Source organism: Cuculus canorus, chromosome 2, assembly GCF_017976375.1.
Source record: "Cuculus canorus isolate bCucCan1 chromosome 2, bCucCan1.pri, whole genome shotgun sequence".
Classification (NCBI taxonomy): Eukaryota; Metazoa; Chordata; class Aves; order Cuculiformes; family Cuculidae; genus Cuculus; species Cuculus canorus.
The window spans coordinates 93939066-93956469 of NC_071402.1; the positions used below are offsets into that span (position 1 = coordinate 93939066).

The window sequence follows — 17404 nt, forward strand, 5'->3', positions numbered from 1 at the left end:
CTGGTGTGTATAAACTCCTCCAGGTGAACTCCATGGGCTCCAAGTGACGTTTCTGACAATTAACCTTAATTGCCCGTTATAATTGCTTTGGTGTAGATGGAGTCCCTGATAAATTTAATTAAAGCAAGATTGGCATCTCTTTCTTAGAAAAACCCACCTATGCTTCCAGTATCAATCTGAACGCGAAAGTGACCAGGCGTTAAATCTATGGGGTTTTTAGATTGGAGATCAAAGTGGATGGTTGTAGTGGTTAGGGCACAAGCTTAAGTAGATGGGATATATTTAGTGGTACAGAGAGTGAGTGGTTGGTTGTCTTTGCTTTGTATATAAATACATTCAGATAAATGTTGAAATAAACTTAATTTGCAGAGCATGAGAGAGAAGAGTTTTCCTGCAGAACAGCAAATACAACCATCTGAAAGGTATGAGAAATCTATTAATTTAAAACACTTGAAAGAAGAAAGCTTTCTCCTTTGTCACTACAGTCTGCGTGTCTATCTTCTCTTGGAAAGGCAGTAACAGTTCTCAGTAAAAGGAAATGGACAATACAGTGAAAAAATAGTGTTCTGAGAGAGTTTAACTATTTGTGCTTCATGATATTTATTAGCCGGACAGGTGTTAGTTGTTTAGTTGCTTGGAATCTGAAAGCTTTGTCTTAAAGGAATAAGTCTTCATGAAGATGCTTTATAAGGTGAAGTGGCTTACAGTTCGGGAGTGTATTTAGGTCTTAATGTTTTTTTAAAAACCCTAAAACCTGAAGGACCATAATTTTTACTGCTCCCTTCACGGAGAAGTCCCTTGTCCGCTTTGAGTTTGCATGAAAAACAGGAGCCCTTTACAATCATCTGAGGCCAAATGCCGACTCATCTCTAAAACACAAAATTCCAAGACACTCAGTAATGTTATTTCTTCTTAAGGAGATTGTCGTGTATTACTTTGCAGACTTGGTTTTGGTGGAATGATGTCACCTCCAGATTATATCGATGGCTCTCCCTTCTGGGCAGTCTTTTGGGTAATGCTTGAATTAAGATGCTGTCCATTCAAAGGATACCTTTTTTGGAGGATTCGTCCTTTTCAAAGAAAAGTAGGAGGGAATTGTATTTTGTTGTCTCTGTGTTCATCTTCCAGGCAATTCTTATGTTTCCTTGGGCATTCTTTGGCTTGAAAAGAAAAAAAAAAACAAGCAGAAAAACACAGCAGCCACCTTTTCAGGGCTGTAAGAGATCACTTTGAAGGTTTTGGCTTAGGTGCAAACAGGTTTTAGGTTTTAATGGTCGGTTTTCAAACTGTTTTAAATTTCCTTTGGTAAAATTCCATGTAGAAGGAAAATCCAGAAAACTGATACTACTTTTTATTTGGTTGCTGAGTTTAAATGCTGTGTTCTACTTAGTCTGTAGATTACATGGTCCTTTTTTAAAAAAAAAAATTCTTTTAAAAAGCCAGTCTCTGGATGCCATGTTTCGGAGCAGGAATACACTGATAAGGGGCAGCTGTCCGGAGTCCCTTTGTGTAGTCAACTCACAGGACTTTGGTACATCTCTGTTCAGCCTACCCAAGGCTATTTCATTTCAAAACCTGGGTCAGAATTGTAGATTGGACTTGCCTCAAGACCAAAAACTGTCTTTGCCCCTTAGAAGCTGATGGGTGTTAACAGAAGACAAGTAATATGGGCTATAATTGTCTGAATAAAGCTCTATTTTGACATAAGATTTTTTTTTTCAGAATTTGAATTGATTGTCAGTTTGGATTAGAGAAAAGTTTGAGCATATGGCTTTAAGGATCTGGCTTCCTCTCAGTGGTTGTAGTGCTAAGCAGGCTGTTTGCAAGTATCTGACAAGTTTAGAACAATTCTCTTCCTCAGTCTTCTGGAAACTTGACCTGGTGTCTTCCAGTGTGATCAAATGTACTTTTGTAATGACTGACTGCTTGGCTGCAGGATAAGCTTTGATATGGTAATTTTTCCAGAGATACTTAATTTTAATGCCATACTGCTTTTTATTGTTGGTATTCCCGGGCTCACTCCTGTTTTGGGGTGTGATGGTGATGAAGGGTGTTTGGGTCTTTTGAGATGTTTTTGTTGTTTTTCTTTTTCCTTCTCTCTTGGATTAGGAAATTGCTCTGGTTTGAATCTAGGCTTTTGTAATGAACAGAAAAATGTTTGTGTGTGCCATACAAAAGGGATCTGTATTCATGTCTGAAAAGACTTCTGGAATGTTGGCACACTGAAACACCTCTGCTACTTCTGCTGATGGCCCCAGGAGCGCCAGAGCTGCTTCCAAAGTTTTTGCAGTATTATCTTGCCACAGAACTTTAAGGCATTCTATTCCATAAAAGCTGTTGGCAGCATTTAATGCGTGCTCACATACACGTGCGCGTTCTCTCCGCATATATATTTTCAGTTGTTCTTTTATATCCCTGCAAAGATACATGCTCATTACAGAATCAGAGAACTGGCAGTTGAAATTTCCACTGTCTGGATTATTAAAAGGAAACATTATAAAATAACAGTCTAAATCGGTTCTTCTATTTCAGGTCTTCTGGTTTGATCATTTCTTTATGGATGTACTGACTGTTTAAGTATGTCCTCATTGCTGCTCTTATTAATGCAGCTTTTGCTGTTAAGAACATCAGATGTTTGTCAGCATTTAGCAACTTGTGGAACATTTTTTTCTGATTTGAATTAGAAGGTGTCAGTTATAGGACTCATAATGGCTATAATAGCTTGTAAAAATTAGTTGAAAAGTGGATTTATTTTTTTATTTGTTCTCCCCTCTGCCCCCGCCTTCGTCAACCTGTGCATTGTTACTCTGTGCCAGCAATTTGAGCTACCCCAAATTCAGTACTCCTGCATCGAATGGACTGTCTTCAGGAGGGAATGGTGGTGGCAAGATGAGAAGGGAAAGAGGCGTACACTATGTATCAAAACCTGGACAAGAACAACAGGTAAGAGGCGCTTAGGTTAATTTTGCTGTCACAGAGATTACTGAAGTAACTAGTGAAGTATGACAGTTTTATCGCCTCATAGTAATTTATCATAATGTCAGTTCGGTGTTGTGCATTTTTCATTGTGAATTCCAAGGCATGCTCCAATAATTTTGCCTAAGTCCTCAATTTTGGTTTTATACTTTTGAAATCTTTAGTCATATTATCTTGGAGATGCTTTATACTATTGACTTTCTTATTAGCAGTTGAACGAATGAATTTCAGTGGAGGTTTGTAGAGTTTTTGTAAAAGGACGATGTTTGAAACAAGTGCCAAGTAAGTAAACAAAGTTTGTTTAATTTGTTATTTCATGTATAAGTCATGTAGAACGATACAGGACAAGAGTGTGAAGCAGAAGACAATATTCTGCATGCCAGCCTATGATCATTCACAATTTTTGGCACTTAAACTAATAGAGAGGGTTTTTTTTCTTGTTTTAATGGGAAAAGTCCATTTAATAAAACTATGGTCATGACTATCCTGAAAATTGCTTTTCTAATTGAAGGTTGTGTCAGCTGCCCTACTGCTGGATGTTAAGTATAAAAAACTTAAATCGATCTGGCTGATGCAAAATGAGGAAATAGTAAATGTTTCTATAATACTAATGGTCTGAATATTGAAGTCCAATAGACTCTTCAAACCAAAACTATGAAAGATATAAGCTGTAGGGTACATTAAATTTCTGTAGTAGCAACTTATATCTCTGTTTAGTCATTTCTGGATAGATCTTGGTACTGCTGTGCAAATTGTAATTAGATGGGCTGTTCCCATTTAACTTCTAACTAATGTAATTTTGGTAATCATATAGTTAAAAAGGCAAGGATAAGACCAGAAGTTTTTAAGGTATGCTAGTTTCTGAGTTTTAAATTTGCATCTTGGTAACATGATATAGACTATATTTGCCAGAGTGTGATCTTCTGTGGTGCTAGTCAGGCTTTCTTTTTTGGTGTTTTGTGCTTCGGTTTGGTGTTCTTGGTACACTGAGGATCCCATATATTTCTTTAAATGTTATCTTTTCCAAGTTCACTGCAGTAGTGATTTCAGAAACTTTGTCAGCTGTCCTACCTAATTTTGCAAGGAAACAGTCTCATTTGCCTAGAGAGTGTGCTCTTAACTGAAGAGATGAGGGAGTAATTAGAAAGGATGATGTTTCTCTAGATCTTTAATAACCAAAGTACAGAAAACAAAAATAAATCTGCTCTGTGCCTGTTTTCTGTCCTGCACAGGTAATAATTTTGAGCTTACTTTCATTATTCTTACTGGACAGGCTGTGAATGCGGTATCGCATGGCAGCAGGCCGGCCAGAAATTAAAATGACAGGGAGGTTCAGAGGTGGGGAGGTGGGGAGGTTCAGATGCCTTTTGAAAACTTGGTTTGTCCTAATTCATAGAACTCTGTGTTATATTTAGCTTTGTTAAGAAATGAAGGGTGGAACAGGATAGGATAGTAGTATGTCTTGTATAAGAGAAAAATAAAAGGTACAACTTGTTTAAAGAAAAAGTAAAATTAAAATTTACTGTAATTAAAATTTACACGTAGGAAGTGGAGGAACCAGTACTACCGAAAGTACCCTTACCCATCAGTACTGCCTCGCTGCCTTCATTCAGCTTTAGTTTTCTTGCCAGTAGTACTGTCTCATCATCACCAAGCACTGTTTCAACAGCAGTGATGAACAAGGTAAATATTTGTAATATATCCTGCATACGTTTTTAGGATGAGTATTCATCTGCTTTGTTGCATTTAGCTTCTTCTGTGGTGCTTGTGGAACTACCCAATGTTAGTTTATATCCTGTTAAAATAAATCAGGATTGTATTCTGATTTGGAGGAGGGGGGAAATTAATGTTTTTGATTCAGCCTCTGTCCATCTTATACTTTGCAAACTTCTGATTAACATAACTGTCTGCTTCAAATACTGTGGAGATTTTGTTGGGATTTTATGTCAAGTTTACTTATTAAGTTAGAGGTAGCATTCGTTAATGGTCATGTAAGTCTAGAATACGAGCCTAGGGTGCGATAATTGGAATATTATTGCAGTAAAATATACATTTCACCTGTTTCAGAGTACTTGAAATATTTTTGCATGTTTTGAAGCAGATCTGCTTTAACGTGTTAAGATATTTGCTGATGGTCTCATTACAATTGAGCCAAGTTAAAGATTCTTAAGCTGCCTGGTCTGCTGTTCCATACATTTGGTGTGTTTAGATCTAGCTATCATCTCAGGTTTTTCTTGGTTTATGGGATTTGGTTTGGATGATACTGTACTATATGCTCACTTGCAAGCTTTGTTTTCTTTTATTATAACTTTTATCTGTGGATTAGAAATACATAGTAAGCATCAGATTTCCCAGTTTTACTTCAGAACGTCTGTTAGTGAATTCAGGTAACTGCTGTTGTTCCAGGAGGTTGTATTTCCTTTAAATACAAACCTTAATTCTTTTGAAAACACAGGTACAACCAGCAAGTAGTGTTGGTAGTCCTGTCTTCAGATTTTCATCTCCAATTGTGAAATCTACTGAGGCGGAAGTGCTACCTCCGTTGTCTGTAAGTAAAATAAACAAAACACAACCTTTTCTCAAGCCTTTAGTGGTGTATTGCAGAACAGTAAAGCAGAGTGGGCCCTGATAACGGGGAAACCAAATATATATGTTTCTCGCTTATAATTCATTTGTTTACCAAAAGTTTGAAGACTGGATTTCAGTTTTTATTTGTGTTTGAAATTTGATTAAAGTTTCTTTAGTTTCAGAACCTGAAAAATCTCTCTTTCTCGTAGCAGATTGGGTTTACATTTAGTGTTCCTGTTGTAAAATCAGCAGAGCTTTCTGGATCCAGTGATACACCAGTGACATCCTTACTTACTCTAGGTAACAGAAATTCTAGCATTTCAGACCTGAAGTGCTGATTTTCTTTTTCTGTGTATTAAATAGTAAATCTATTCTTTCTGAATCTTTTAGCAATTCCAGGCAAAGTGTGTTTTCAGTGACAGATCTACTTTTAACCAAATTAAAATGAAATTATAAAATTATTAAACTGTTTATTTTAGTAATTGTACACTATAGTAAACAAGGTAGAATTTTGCAGGTTTTTATATAAGAGACATAGAAGTTGGAATTTCTTCTTTTTAGCAAACGTGAATGTCTTTCAGTTGGATTTCTTTGTGAAAGGTGGGGTTTTTTTGTTTTGTTTTTAAAGATACCACCACTGTAAACAGCACCAGCAATAAGAAGGAAGAAAAAGAAGAATACGATGGCTTTACCAAACCGGCAAAAGTCTTAAAGGAAGGAAGTGTGTTAGACATTCTAAAAAGCCCTGGTGAGATAATGAACTCCTCCTAAAAAAGATACTGCAAGAAATACACTAGTATATATCTGCATTGAATTTAAAATAACACCACCACAACCACAAAAACCCAGCTTTGTCACAGTTAATGCAACACTAGCTATAAATACAAACATAGGAGAGCATTATGTTAAATGCTGTATCTGTTAGGGTGGATTTCCCCTTCAAAGTTGCTTTGTATTGTTGGAAGGAAAACTGCAACTTCAGACCAGATGCATTGCTTCTCTTGCTTGTGTTAGGATGTAATTGTAACTGAAATTTAAAGAGAATTAGTCAAATAATCAGTGTTTCGTTTTGAGTAAATAAAATTTATGGAATGGGGAAGGAAACATTTGTAAAATGCTTTACAAACATTGCTTTCCCATCTTTACAGTCCCTGGGAATTAAAAATTGTAAAAGCTGTTCCCTTCCTAAGGATATTTCAAAATCCACAAATTTTTTAGCCTTAAATTGTAATGGTTGCAATAGATTAAATGGATTCGGATGTAAATTTTAAGTAGAAGTGGGCTGTTCACTTTAAAAACACTTTTCTGATTTTTATTTTTAAGCAGTTAGATTTGTTTTCAGCTGTTTAATAAAGTATGTGTATAGATGATATTGTTTCTTTTAAGAAAAAGGGTTTTATTGAATTTGACTTTTCCCAAAAGACTTCAGTTGCATCAGGCCTTTTTTTTTTATGAAGTGACAAATCTATTTATCTCTTAGGAAGGCAGTGCCTTTTGATATTGGAAAATGCTAAGGGAGAGAAAATATACTGTGCATTTTGTTTAAAGAAGGACCTGTGAGTGAAGTGACACTAATTTTCTTTGTCAGTTTAAGAGAAGCATGTTCTAAATCCACACTGTTCAAGTACTCTCCTTCTAATATTAAAAAAACAGCCCCTAAACAACAATAGCATAATAAAAACCCATTTTTATTATAGCTTTGCAAGTATTTTGTGCTGCTATTTAAGATGCATTGCCATGGCATTTTCTTTCATGTTTCCATATTGGTGGTTCTCGTTTTCTGTTAAAATTGGCACCTTTAAATAAGGAGTTGGCCTGTGTCCAGTGCATTTTGCGCAAAAAGATTATAGATAACAATTGTGCTGTTGTCTTAATTTTTATTCTGTAATTGATATTCAATATCTGTGGAGAAATGCCATGTGGGTTGCTGCTCCAAGTACCAACTGCTGTGTAGCCACCAAAGTAAATGTGAGTCATCTACTTTGGCAGAAACAGCTTTAGAAATTCTATTTGATTGGGCATAGCGTCTTAAAATGAAACGGGATTATTTCTTGTCTGTGATGGACAGTGTAGCTTTCAGTACTGTTTGTTCACACTTGTGCTAGTGAGGATTTGTATTTAAAGGTTGCCTGGAAATGAAGAGTTAAATCAAGCTTTAAATAAATGTTCTGTTGTGTCCCAGTACAGCATATGAAATTTCATCCCTTTAGGTAAGATTTCCAAGGACTTCCTCTTGCGGTTAGTCAGAATGTGTAGTTGTAACCATTGGCACTTGGTTTAAATATGCTATCTAGTAGCATAAGTAACCTAGACAAAGTGACGATACTGCTTTATCAGTAAGATATCTGCCTGTTTATTCTTTTTTTCTAGGCTTTACATCTGTGAATACACACTCCTCTGCATCTGCACAACCTGTTACAAGCACAGTGGTCTATACAAGGCCTGCAATAAGTAGTTTTTCTGCAGGTAAAGACACCTCTAAACAAGCCTCTTCATTTTGGCAGCCTGACACACATGACCCATGTCTGCAGAACAAAACCACGGATGGCAAGTGTGTAACATGTCAAGCTGCTAAAGTTTCAACAGTGGAGAGTACGAAGCAGATCATAAGCTCAAGTCAATGTGTCACCTCTAAAGCAGCAGTCCCTCCAGCAGGGGCGTTGGGCTTTGAAGACAAATTTAAAACGGCACCCAACATGTGGGATTGTGATACCTGTCTGGTCCAGAACAAACCTGAAGCTACAAAATGTATAGCGTGTGAGACACCAAAACCTGGAACAGGAGTAATGCCTGCTCTGACATTGCCAGTGGTCACAGACTACTCGGTGACAGTGACATCTTCCTCCAGCAGCACCGACACAACAGTCACTCTAGGGTTTGGAGACCAATTTAAGAAGCCAAAAGGCTCTTGGGACTCTGCGGTGTGCCTTGTGTCAAATAAGGCAGAAGACAGCAAATGTGTAGCTTGTCAGTCTGAGAAACCAGGTGTGTTCTTCTCTTTTCTGTTGTTTCAATCTCAGCCTCTGTGCATTCTTTGCAGAATAAAATACATTACATATAAAAAATATTTTCAGCAGTGTGGCTGTGTGCCAGATAGGGTGGATTAGTGCCTGCCTGCAGGAATGGTTACAGGCACTTCTAAGGTCGTAAATCAGATTCCAGCCCGTCACAGGAGTTGAACTGACTGTGAAATATATTGGTGCTGAGTTGAATTGAAGCAATTGTACCCTGCGTTGCAGCTAGTGACGGAAGATGACTAAACTGGATGCCTTAATTAACTTAAAACAAATTTGCTCATTTTCATTGGAAAAAAAATGGGAACTCCATAGAAAGGGATAAAAATTACTGGGTTTTTTTCTCCTCTTGTTAAATATAAGGAGAAACAGAGCATAGCCAAGAATATCTTCACTCAGCATTTGTGTGTAACTGAGCAGAGGTGTGAAGACAGATTCAAGGCAGTGTAGTCTTTAACTAGTCGTCTTAAGCTGAAACAAAACTGTATGTTCAGCTATGCCTCTGAAGGACAGAGGTAGTCTTCCAGAACCTGGGTGATCTTGTTCTGAAAGGTCAGGGTCCTTCCAGACTTCGGGGAGTTAGCAGTTAAGCTAAAACAAAACTGTATGTTCAGCTATGCCTCTGAAGGACAGAGGTAGTCTTCCAGAACCTGGGTGATCTTGTTCTGAAAGGTCAGGGTCCTTCCAGACTTTTGTTTTCAGTGCAGTGCTGGGTTGTTGCTCGTGATATGTGATTGTAATGGATTTTGAATGTAGTTGTTTTGAAAGCACAAGTAATTATTCTAGTGTTAAATTTCATTGGCTCTTAACATTATATACCATATCATTATGTAAAAAAACACCTTCACAAATACATCCAGAGGGGGGAAAAAAAATCTGAGATGGATTCTATTGTGCTTTTGTAAGAACGCTATACAGTAAGAGTGAAGTTTCTTCAGATAAGATAATGCATTTCGGAGGGAGCTTTATTCTCATGGGCTTTCAACCTCAGAGTTGATCAGCTGGCACTTTTGTCTGAGACTCTAGCCATTGCAATGAGGAATTTTGGAAACGCGAGGGGTTTGCCACAGCCATCGTGTTATAGAGAATTGCACAGTTGTATTACATCTGACAAGGGAAAGAAGATAAAGTTCTCTGGGTGGGCTGTTGAAGGGAAGACCCATTCCTGTCTTTACTGTTTTGAATATGAGACATTATCCTCTGCCTCTCTCTTAAAAACCATCTTCAGTGATTGAAAAACTATAGGTGAATGTGACAATTTTGTGGTGCTTTTGTGCCTTCTGGATGTCCACTTCAATCCTTGCACTCTTGGAGCTGAAGTTTTCTGTTGGGGTGCATCATCGAGTGACATCTCTTCCCTTACAGGGGAGAAAAATCAGAATACAAGGGTTGTCTTTTGGGCCTCTTTATGGAGATCTCTGCTGCTGTTGAAGACAGTATAGCTTCTGTACTGAACACAGTTGTGGGTTTGGAAGCTTCTGAGTTTGTCTCTCTTTTTTGTCATGATGTACTATTGAACATGTCTGTCTTTTGCCTTTGATGGTGGATAGTTCGGATAAATTCTGATCCTCACCATCACTTAACAGTAATCATTAACTTGAGTGTTGCTAACTCTGGCTATGGGTTACTTGTGTCACCTAAAATTCTTTTAGTAGTTTGTCGAGTACAGTACATCTGAAATAAGCTGTGTTGCTGTAATGAACTGCAGTTGCTGTTTTAATGTCACTGGTTCAATTTATACTTAGAATCATAGATTATAAAGAAGAATCCAAGTGTTTCTATTGTTGACGTTCTCAGATTGAGCTTGACTGAACTATTTTGTATTTTCATGGGTGTTTTACTGTTATGCTTGTCCGCTTTGTAGTTTAGTAAGCATTTAAATATTTCTTAAAAAGTTCGTGTTCACTTTATTGTTTAAACAGGATGATTAACTATCTGGCTTGCTTCTCAGGGAGTTCAGTGCCTGTGACCAGTAGCAGCGTTTCTGCATTTTCTGCTCCTTCTGGAGGATTTTTGGATTTAGACAAATTCAAGAAGCCTGAAGGAAGCTGGGATTGTGAGGTCTGTTTGGTCCAAAACAAAGCGGAAGCCACAAAATGTGTAGCCTGTGAAAGTGCAAAGCCAGGCACCAAAGCAGAACTCAAAGGTAATACTCAATGATTAAACAGGAGTGTGTGTTCTGCGGTTTATTTTCTCTTTTCTGTTTTGTTTTGTTTTTTTTAAAATACTGTTATTTTTCCTTTGAAGCATGACAAAATTGTTCATTTTGTCTCTAGAAATATTGCTTAAGTAAGGTAATGTGTCTCTGTTTCCAGAAAAAAAGGTTATGCTTTTGAGAGAAAAGCTCATATTAATAACGTAGTTGTTCTTTACAAGCCTTTTGTGTTGTTCATTTGGAGTTTAGACTAAAAGCATGATCTTGCAAGGAATTTAGTAGTATGCTTTCCAAGGGCAGGTAGTAGACAGAAGAATACCATTGTGAAAAGGCATATGTAGAGGGGAAGTATAGAATTCTCATACTCTTTTGTGGTTTGTTGGTGATTTTGTGGGTTTTTTGGTTTTGTTTTTAATAAAAACAGTTTTGACTCTGGGAAGTTCAAGACTAGAATCCCAGCTATGTAGCCAAAGCCTGCATGTAGCATATCGTATATTGCAAACTTAACATTATTACTTATTTCTGCAGGTTTTGGTTCTGCTGCTGTGTCCTCAAATGCTGCAATGCCCTCGTTTAAATTTGGTGTCCCATCATCCTCTGATTCTTCTCATACGTTAGGTAGCGCAGGAAACTTTAAATTTGGAGAACAAGGGCGCTTCAAGTTCGGCATTGCATCTGAATCAGCATCCTCCAGCACTGTGACTTCAGAATTTAAGTTTCTTGCTAATCCAGGGGACTTGAAATTTGGAGTTTCTTCCTCAGACTCTAAACCAGAAGACAGTAAAAAAGAAAGTAAAAGTAACAGTTTTACCTTTGGACTTTCATCTACAACCAGTCAGGCTCCTTCAACATTTCAGTTTGGGACACCGAGCCTGGGACAGCAGGAAAAGAAAGAGGAACCTGTTTTGGGAAGTTTTGGTTTTGGCACGAGTTCTACTTCTTCCGTAGCTACCAATGAGAATAAAACCGGAGTTGGTGACTTCACTTTCACAACTGTGGCAGAAAAGGAGGTGGCATCACCTGCTCTTGCATTTAAGAAGCCAGATGAGAAAAAGGATGAAACTCTTCCATCAAAAGCAGGCTTCTCTTTCAGCACCGTGGAGTCTGCACCTGCCCCACAGTTTGTTTTGGGAAAGACAGAAGAGAAAAAGGACTCTGTCACTTCTGCTGCTCCATTAGCCTTTGGAAAGAAAGCTGACAATGAAGAGTTAAAGGCACAACCTATCTTTTCAGCTGGGACGGCTGAGCATACCAAAGAGGAGAGCACAGCAAAACCTATATTCAATTTTAATTTCGGTAAATCATCGGAGAAAGAAACTGAGCAGGCAAAGCCATCTTTTGCATTTGGGGCACAAACCAGTACTTCAGGTAAACAAAACATCTTTTGTGTTCACTTGTCTGCTGGTGTCCATCAAATAATAGCTCTGAAGCTACACTGGACAAAGTCTATGGGATTTGATGTGTTCATGCATTATCGTTTTAGGAAAGGCTTAATTATTACCTGAAGTCTGTCTTTAGCTCTGATTGTTGATGTGTAGGCAATATGTAGCAAGTTCTATATCAACACAAACAATTGCTACACCTTCAGGAGCCCGTATTGCTTTCTGTATAAGCACAGAAGTTGTATGGTCTCAGTGATCACAGCACAGCTGGTGATCGCATCTATGGTATAGTGAAATGTAGAGGCCTCGTAACAGTATTGTTTCTCACACTGAAAGGGGGCAAGAGAGGGAGTATCTTACTCCCGTGTCCTTGCACCTATGCTGCAGGGTGTACTGCGGTTTCTGCACTGCTACAAAGGTAAAAAAAAAATCACTGCACAGATTCTACACGGCTTTGTATTCCTTTAATTTGAGCCTGCAGTGGAGGATTAAAGTTCTTCAGTGTGTGGAAAACTTCTGATTGTTAAATTCCATTTGTATATCTTAGCAGCTGTGTTTTAGAGGACATAATTAGTTTCTGACTTCTGAAGTGATAAGGAAAAGGACATCGGTAATTAACAGTGAATAAAAACAATACATGAGGTCATAGTCGTTTTAATCACAGTATTCTTAGGCTGAACTGCTACTGAGCAGAAGGGATTTGGAGGATTGTGGGCTTTGGGGAAGGGGAGATGGCTGTGTGGGTGGATTTGAGGTTAGGTTAGGTTTAGTTGGGTTGTTTTATCTGCCAGGTAAGGTTCTGGGGTTTGGTTTAATCACGGAAATTTCATGAAGCACCATGTGCAAAACAGAAATTTTAACAAGCATTCTTAAGAATGGTATGGGCTCTTAAAAATGGCATAGGTGAAAAGGGGCTGTAACTGCTGGGGAAAAAAAAAAGATAGTGAGAAATTGAAAGCCAGATCAAATTAATAATGAGAATTAGACCAGCAGCTTAGGGAAAGCTGAAGAATGACTTACTTTAAAAGACAGCCCTATTTGAAGCCTGTAAAACTCAGTACTGTTCTTTATTGCTCCTAAAGGCAGGTCTTGCAGGTACTTGGGTACAGTGAACGTAAGCTTGGAAGAGTTTAGGCTGGAGGGTGGTAAGCTTTGCTTATTTTCAATACGATTTTCAATACTCCATTGGGCAAAGCCACGGCACGGTTACAGGCGATTGATGTTCTAAGAACATCTGAAATGTGTTTTTATTCCAAGACGTCAGAAGTACTGGTTAGTACTGGTTCAGGTGATGACAGCCAACACTTAGTGTTTGTAACCAGTGAAGCCTAGACTGCAATGGTGTTCTTCAAAGTTCTTCCATTCCTTTAATTGTGGATGGCAACAATCATCACATTAAATCTACATCAGCACATTAAATCTGCATCTTATCTTAGCCACAATAGCTGGGATACGTTTTGAAGTGTCATTCAGGGATGCTCTTTGTGCAGTAATTGAAACAGGAGTCTGTTTGCAGTACTTTGTTTGGCATTTCTGTGGTGGTTTATGTAGTGTTTGTTCTTTCAGATCAAGGAGCAGCAAAGCCATCCTTCAGCTTTTTGAGCTCTAATTCCTCCAGCACAGTCGTACCCGCCACTTCAGCCAACAGCAGCAGTGTGTTTGGCAGCACCATCTCTTCTACAAACCCTCAGCCAGTTCCCGCTCCCTTCGTGTTTGGACAACCCAGCAACACTGTGAGCAGCTCTGTTTTTGGCAATTCTGCAGAATCTGCAGCATCTCAGTCATTTGGCTTCTCTCAAGAAAACAAACCAGCAACCACATCTTCCAGCACCGGCCCAGCTCTTGCTTCGTTTCTGTTTGGTTCGGGAGCCAGTAGTACTAATGCAGCAAATCCAGGCTTTACCTTTGGAGCCACAACCACATCAAGTTCAACGGGTACAATTTATATAAATATTCTTCTTGGTTTTGCCATTACATGGAGGACCAAGGAAATACTGTTTCGTGAATGTTTTAGTTTGGGTAATGTGTAGGCAAAGTGCATGGAAATAGAGAAAAACAATGAGTATTGATAATCAGCAATATAAATTTGGGCTGTTTTTCACAGTCTGAGAAATAAAGTTCAGGCATGAACTGGCAGCAGCTTTGTTTTTATGCAAAGGACAATCCATTACTAGGTTTCAAGTTGCATAGGAAATTTTCACCATGAGAATGGTAGTTTCCTCCTCACTAAATCATGTCAAGATTTGCAAAATCCTTCACAAGCACATATAAACACAGTACCTTTATGTGCAATTGCTGCTGCTTAAGGACTGGTATCTGCTAAGCATCATGGCCATTGTTTTGTTTTCTAGCAATTTAGAGAAGACGGAGATAAGAATCTATATAAAGTTTCTTCATGTATTATGTTAATTACCCCACTCCATGAATTTAGCAGTATGATACAAGGCTTGAGTCTCCCAAATCACGTATTCCTGCTGGCCTAGCAGTACATGGCAAATGAGCTGGAACCTGTCAGGGACAGGCTTGATCTGGTTTGATCCGATTGCTTAGGCTTATCAGTCACAGAAATTAAATTTGCACGCTTTTTTGTGTATCGGAAATGGAGAGAAAACAGTCCTAAATTGTAACTGCCAGAAGATCAGTTTAACCTGTGTACAAATCAGTAACTTAGTGTAATTTCAGGTTGTCAAAGCAGTGTTTCAAACATCTTCACAAACGGCTTTTTTTAATGCAGAAGCCTTCAACTCAGTATTAACTTTTCCTGTGTGTCTGTTTGTTGCCTTGGAAAGGAAAATAATCAGGCTTTCCAAGTCACGGTGCAATAGAAGGTATTTTGTGTTGAGTGAAACTTGCTTAAATTTCATTAATAGTGCTGTTTAAAATGTTCCCTTTCGTGCAGTATATTTGAAAAAATACAATTTGAATGAATATTCTCTGTCTGATAAAAACAGCTTGTAGTAAGTAACAATTAAAATGTGCTATTTGTGGGAATCTGTTCCTAGAACATAAAAGTTAACTCAGTAATTGACTCTAGACAACCAATGTGTTTGAGATTTGTCTGACTCTCATAGATAAGGTGTTTCTTAAGCTACTTGCAAGAAAAGGTACAATTTCCTTATTTGCTTTATACACTCACAATTAGTTTGAACTTAAGGTGAGTATTCAGCTACTGGACTTGGCAAACATGAGATTTTAGAACCTTTGTTTCTAGATTGATTCTGTGGAGGAGGGGAAAAGCCTGCACATACTGACATTTCCCTTCTTTTCCCCAAGGGTCGTCCTCTTCGTTTCCATTTGGCTCTGGGCCTTCAGCGCCTACTGCTGGCCCAGTGTTTGGCGCCAGTCAGCCACCAGCATTTGGCCAGAGCCAAGGGTCCAGCCAGCCAAGCGCTCCAAGTTTTGGATCGCTGTCAGCAACGTTGTTTTCAGCTGGCACTCAGCCTGCTCCTACTGCCTTCGGCTCCGTGAGCAGCAGTACTCAGCCCTCCGTGTTTGGACAGCAAGCGACCCAGCAGCCGGGTTTTGGCTCTGCTACCCCCAGCACTGGTGAGAGTTGCCCGTCCTCGTCCCTTCTGCTGTCAATGATTGTGTTTTTATTTTACTTTTCATCAAGTGCACCTTAGGTTATATGGAGAAAGAAGACTTCTGCCTTGCACACATATTTAAGTGTAAGAATTTCCCTCCATAACAATAATGGTTACAGAATCAAGTCTCACTCCTGACTGTGGAGGATGTGCCGTAGTGTGCCAGCTCCACAGTAAGCAGAAGCACAATAAATGTAGCAGATGTGGAGGCTGCAACCCTACCCCTAAATATTGGGGTTATTTTCTTGAGAAATCTAGTGATTACAAGGAAATGTTGAAAACCACAGAATATTCATTGGCAAGGTTGAACAAACTGGAATGGCAGAAGCACTGCAAAATTATTATTTTTGGATTTGTTAGAGTAGTTCTTAGTTATCTGACTTAGGCTTTGGCACTTTATTTGGACTGGGGGCTTTGCAGTGCAAGAATATGGCCAGAATAAGCACTTTGGGTTAAGATTTTAAATTTCTTTTTAGTGATGAGGTGTAAAATATCATGGAAAGGGGGCAGAGAAGGATGCTTTTATTTTTAAGTGTAAGAAAGACCTGTTCCACACTAGTAATTATTAAAGGAGAAAAACACACAGCCGGAACATTTGAATATGATATCAAATACATTACGTAAAGGGAAGTGTCCTCTTTTCCTCTCTGAAGTTTTACACGATAGAAAGAATTAACAGATATTTTAGTACTGATCAGTAGATTTGTTGGTGCCCCACGTTAGTCAGTTGTGCGTTAATCCAGCAGCAGCTGAAAGATAGATAAATCATAGAATGGTTTGGGTTGGAAGAGACCTTAAAGATCCTTCAGTTCCAACCCTTCTGCTATGGGCAGGGACACCTCCCACCAGACCAGGCTGCCTAAGGCCCCATTCATCCTGGCCTGGAGCACTTCCAGGGAGGGGACATCCGCAACTTCCCTGAGGCAACCTGTGCCAGTGCCTCACCGTTCTCATTGTGAAAAATTTCTTCCTAATGTCTAATCTAAATCTTCCTCCTTCCAACTTAAAGCCATTCTCCCTTGTCCTATCACTACATGCCTTTGTAAAATAACCATATCCCTGGATTGTCTCTGTTGCTTTATCAGTTACTTTGATGGTAGGAATTCTTTTCTTAAGATGAGGTGCTGTGTTAGCACATTAAATGAAATGAGTCTCCAGATTGACTCCATTAACACAAGCGAGTTTGCTTAAATAGCAAACCTACATGATTCAACACTATAATTTAAGACTTCATTAATAAAATTCAGTACACGCAGGTATAAACTTAATGGCGGTACAGAAGTTTGCCAACAGTTCATTGCCAGTGTGCCAGCAGTGTTACTTTTAAGCCTCCCTTTATGATTCTCTATTGAAGTGTATGAATTCTGCCATATGCTGTTCCCTACAGTGATCTGGCACTCTTGTGGGGCACCACCCCCCACCCCAACTTTGGCCTCTTGAGCGACCTGTAAAAAAAGTTCATTAAAAACAGTGAGGACGATACAAGAATTTTGCTGGAAAAGATGAACTCAAATTTCAACTTTCTGAATTCCCTTTTGCTTTCACCCCATCTTCCCAGGTTCTATATTCCAGTTTGGAAGTAATACATCTAATTTCAACTTTCCCAATAACCCTGGAGTATTTACTTTTGGTGCAAATCCTACTGCACCAGCAGCGCCGGCACAGCCTTCTGGCTCTTCAGGATTTTCGTTCAGCCAGCCTGCGGCGTTTACAGTGGGGTAAGAG

At 38.7% G+C, this 17404-nt stretch overlaps 1 protein-coding gene across 7 annotated transcripts in view; it reads left to right on the forward strand.

Moving 5' to 3' along the window:
• The window catches only part of NUP153 (nucleoporin 153), a 45841-nt gene that overhangs the window by 26854 nt on the left and 1583 nt on the right, over positions 1–17404 (forward strand). For 5 of the 7 annotated variants that reach the window (XM_054057399.1, XM_054057402.1, XM_054057398.1 and 2 more), the window contains 12 exons: positions 370–422; positions 2817–2943; positions 4522–4659; positions 5432–5524; positions 5754–5844; positions 6173–6292; positions 7915–8529; positions 10510–10704; positions 11242–12081; positions 13662–14030; positions 15369–15641; positions 17238–17397. In XM_054057399.1, coding sequence (XP_053913374.1) covers positions 370–422; positions 2817–2943; positions 4522–4659; positions 5432–5524; positions 5754–5844; positions 6173–6292; positions 7915–8529; positions 10510–10704; positions 11242–12081; positions 13662–14030; positions 15369–15641; positions 17238–17397 — 3074 coding nt within the window. The remainder of the gene's footprint in view (positions 1–369; positions 423–2816; positions 2944–4521; positions 4660–5431; positions 5525–5753; positions 5845–6172; positions 6293–7914; positions 8530–10509; positions 10705–11241; positions 12082–13661; positions 14031–15368; positions 15642–17237; positions 17398–17404) is intronic. The other 2 variants (XM_054057400.1, XM_054057404.1) reach the window with 1 other exon arrangement.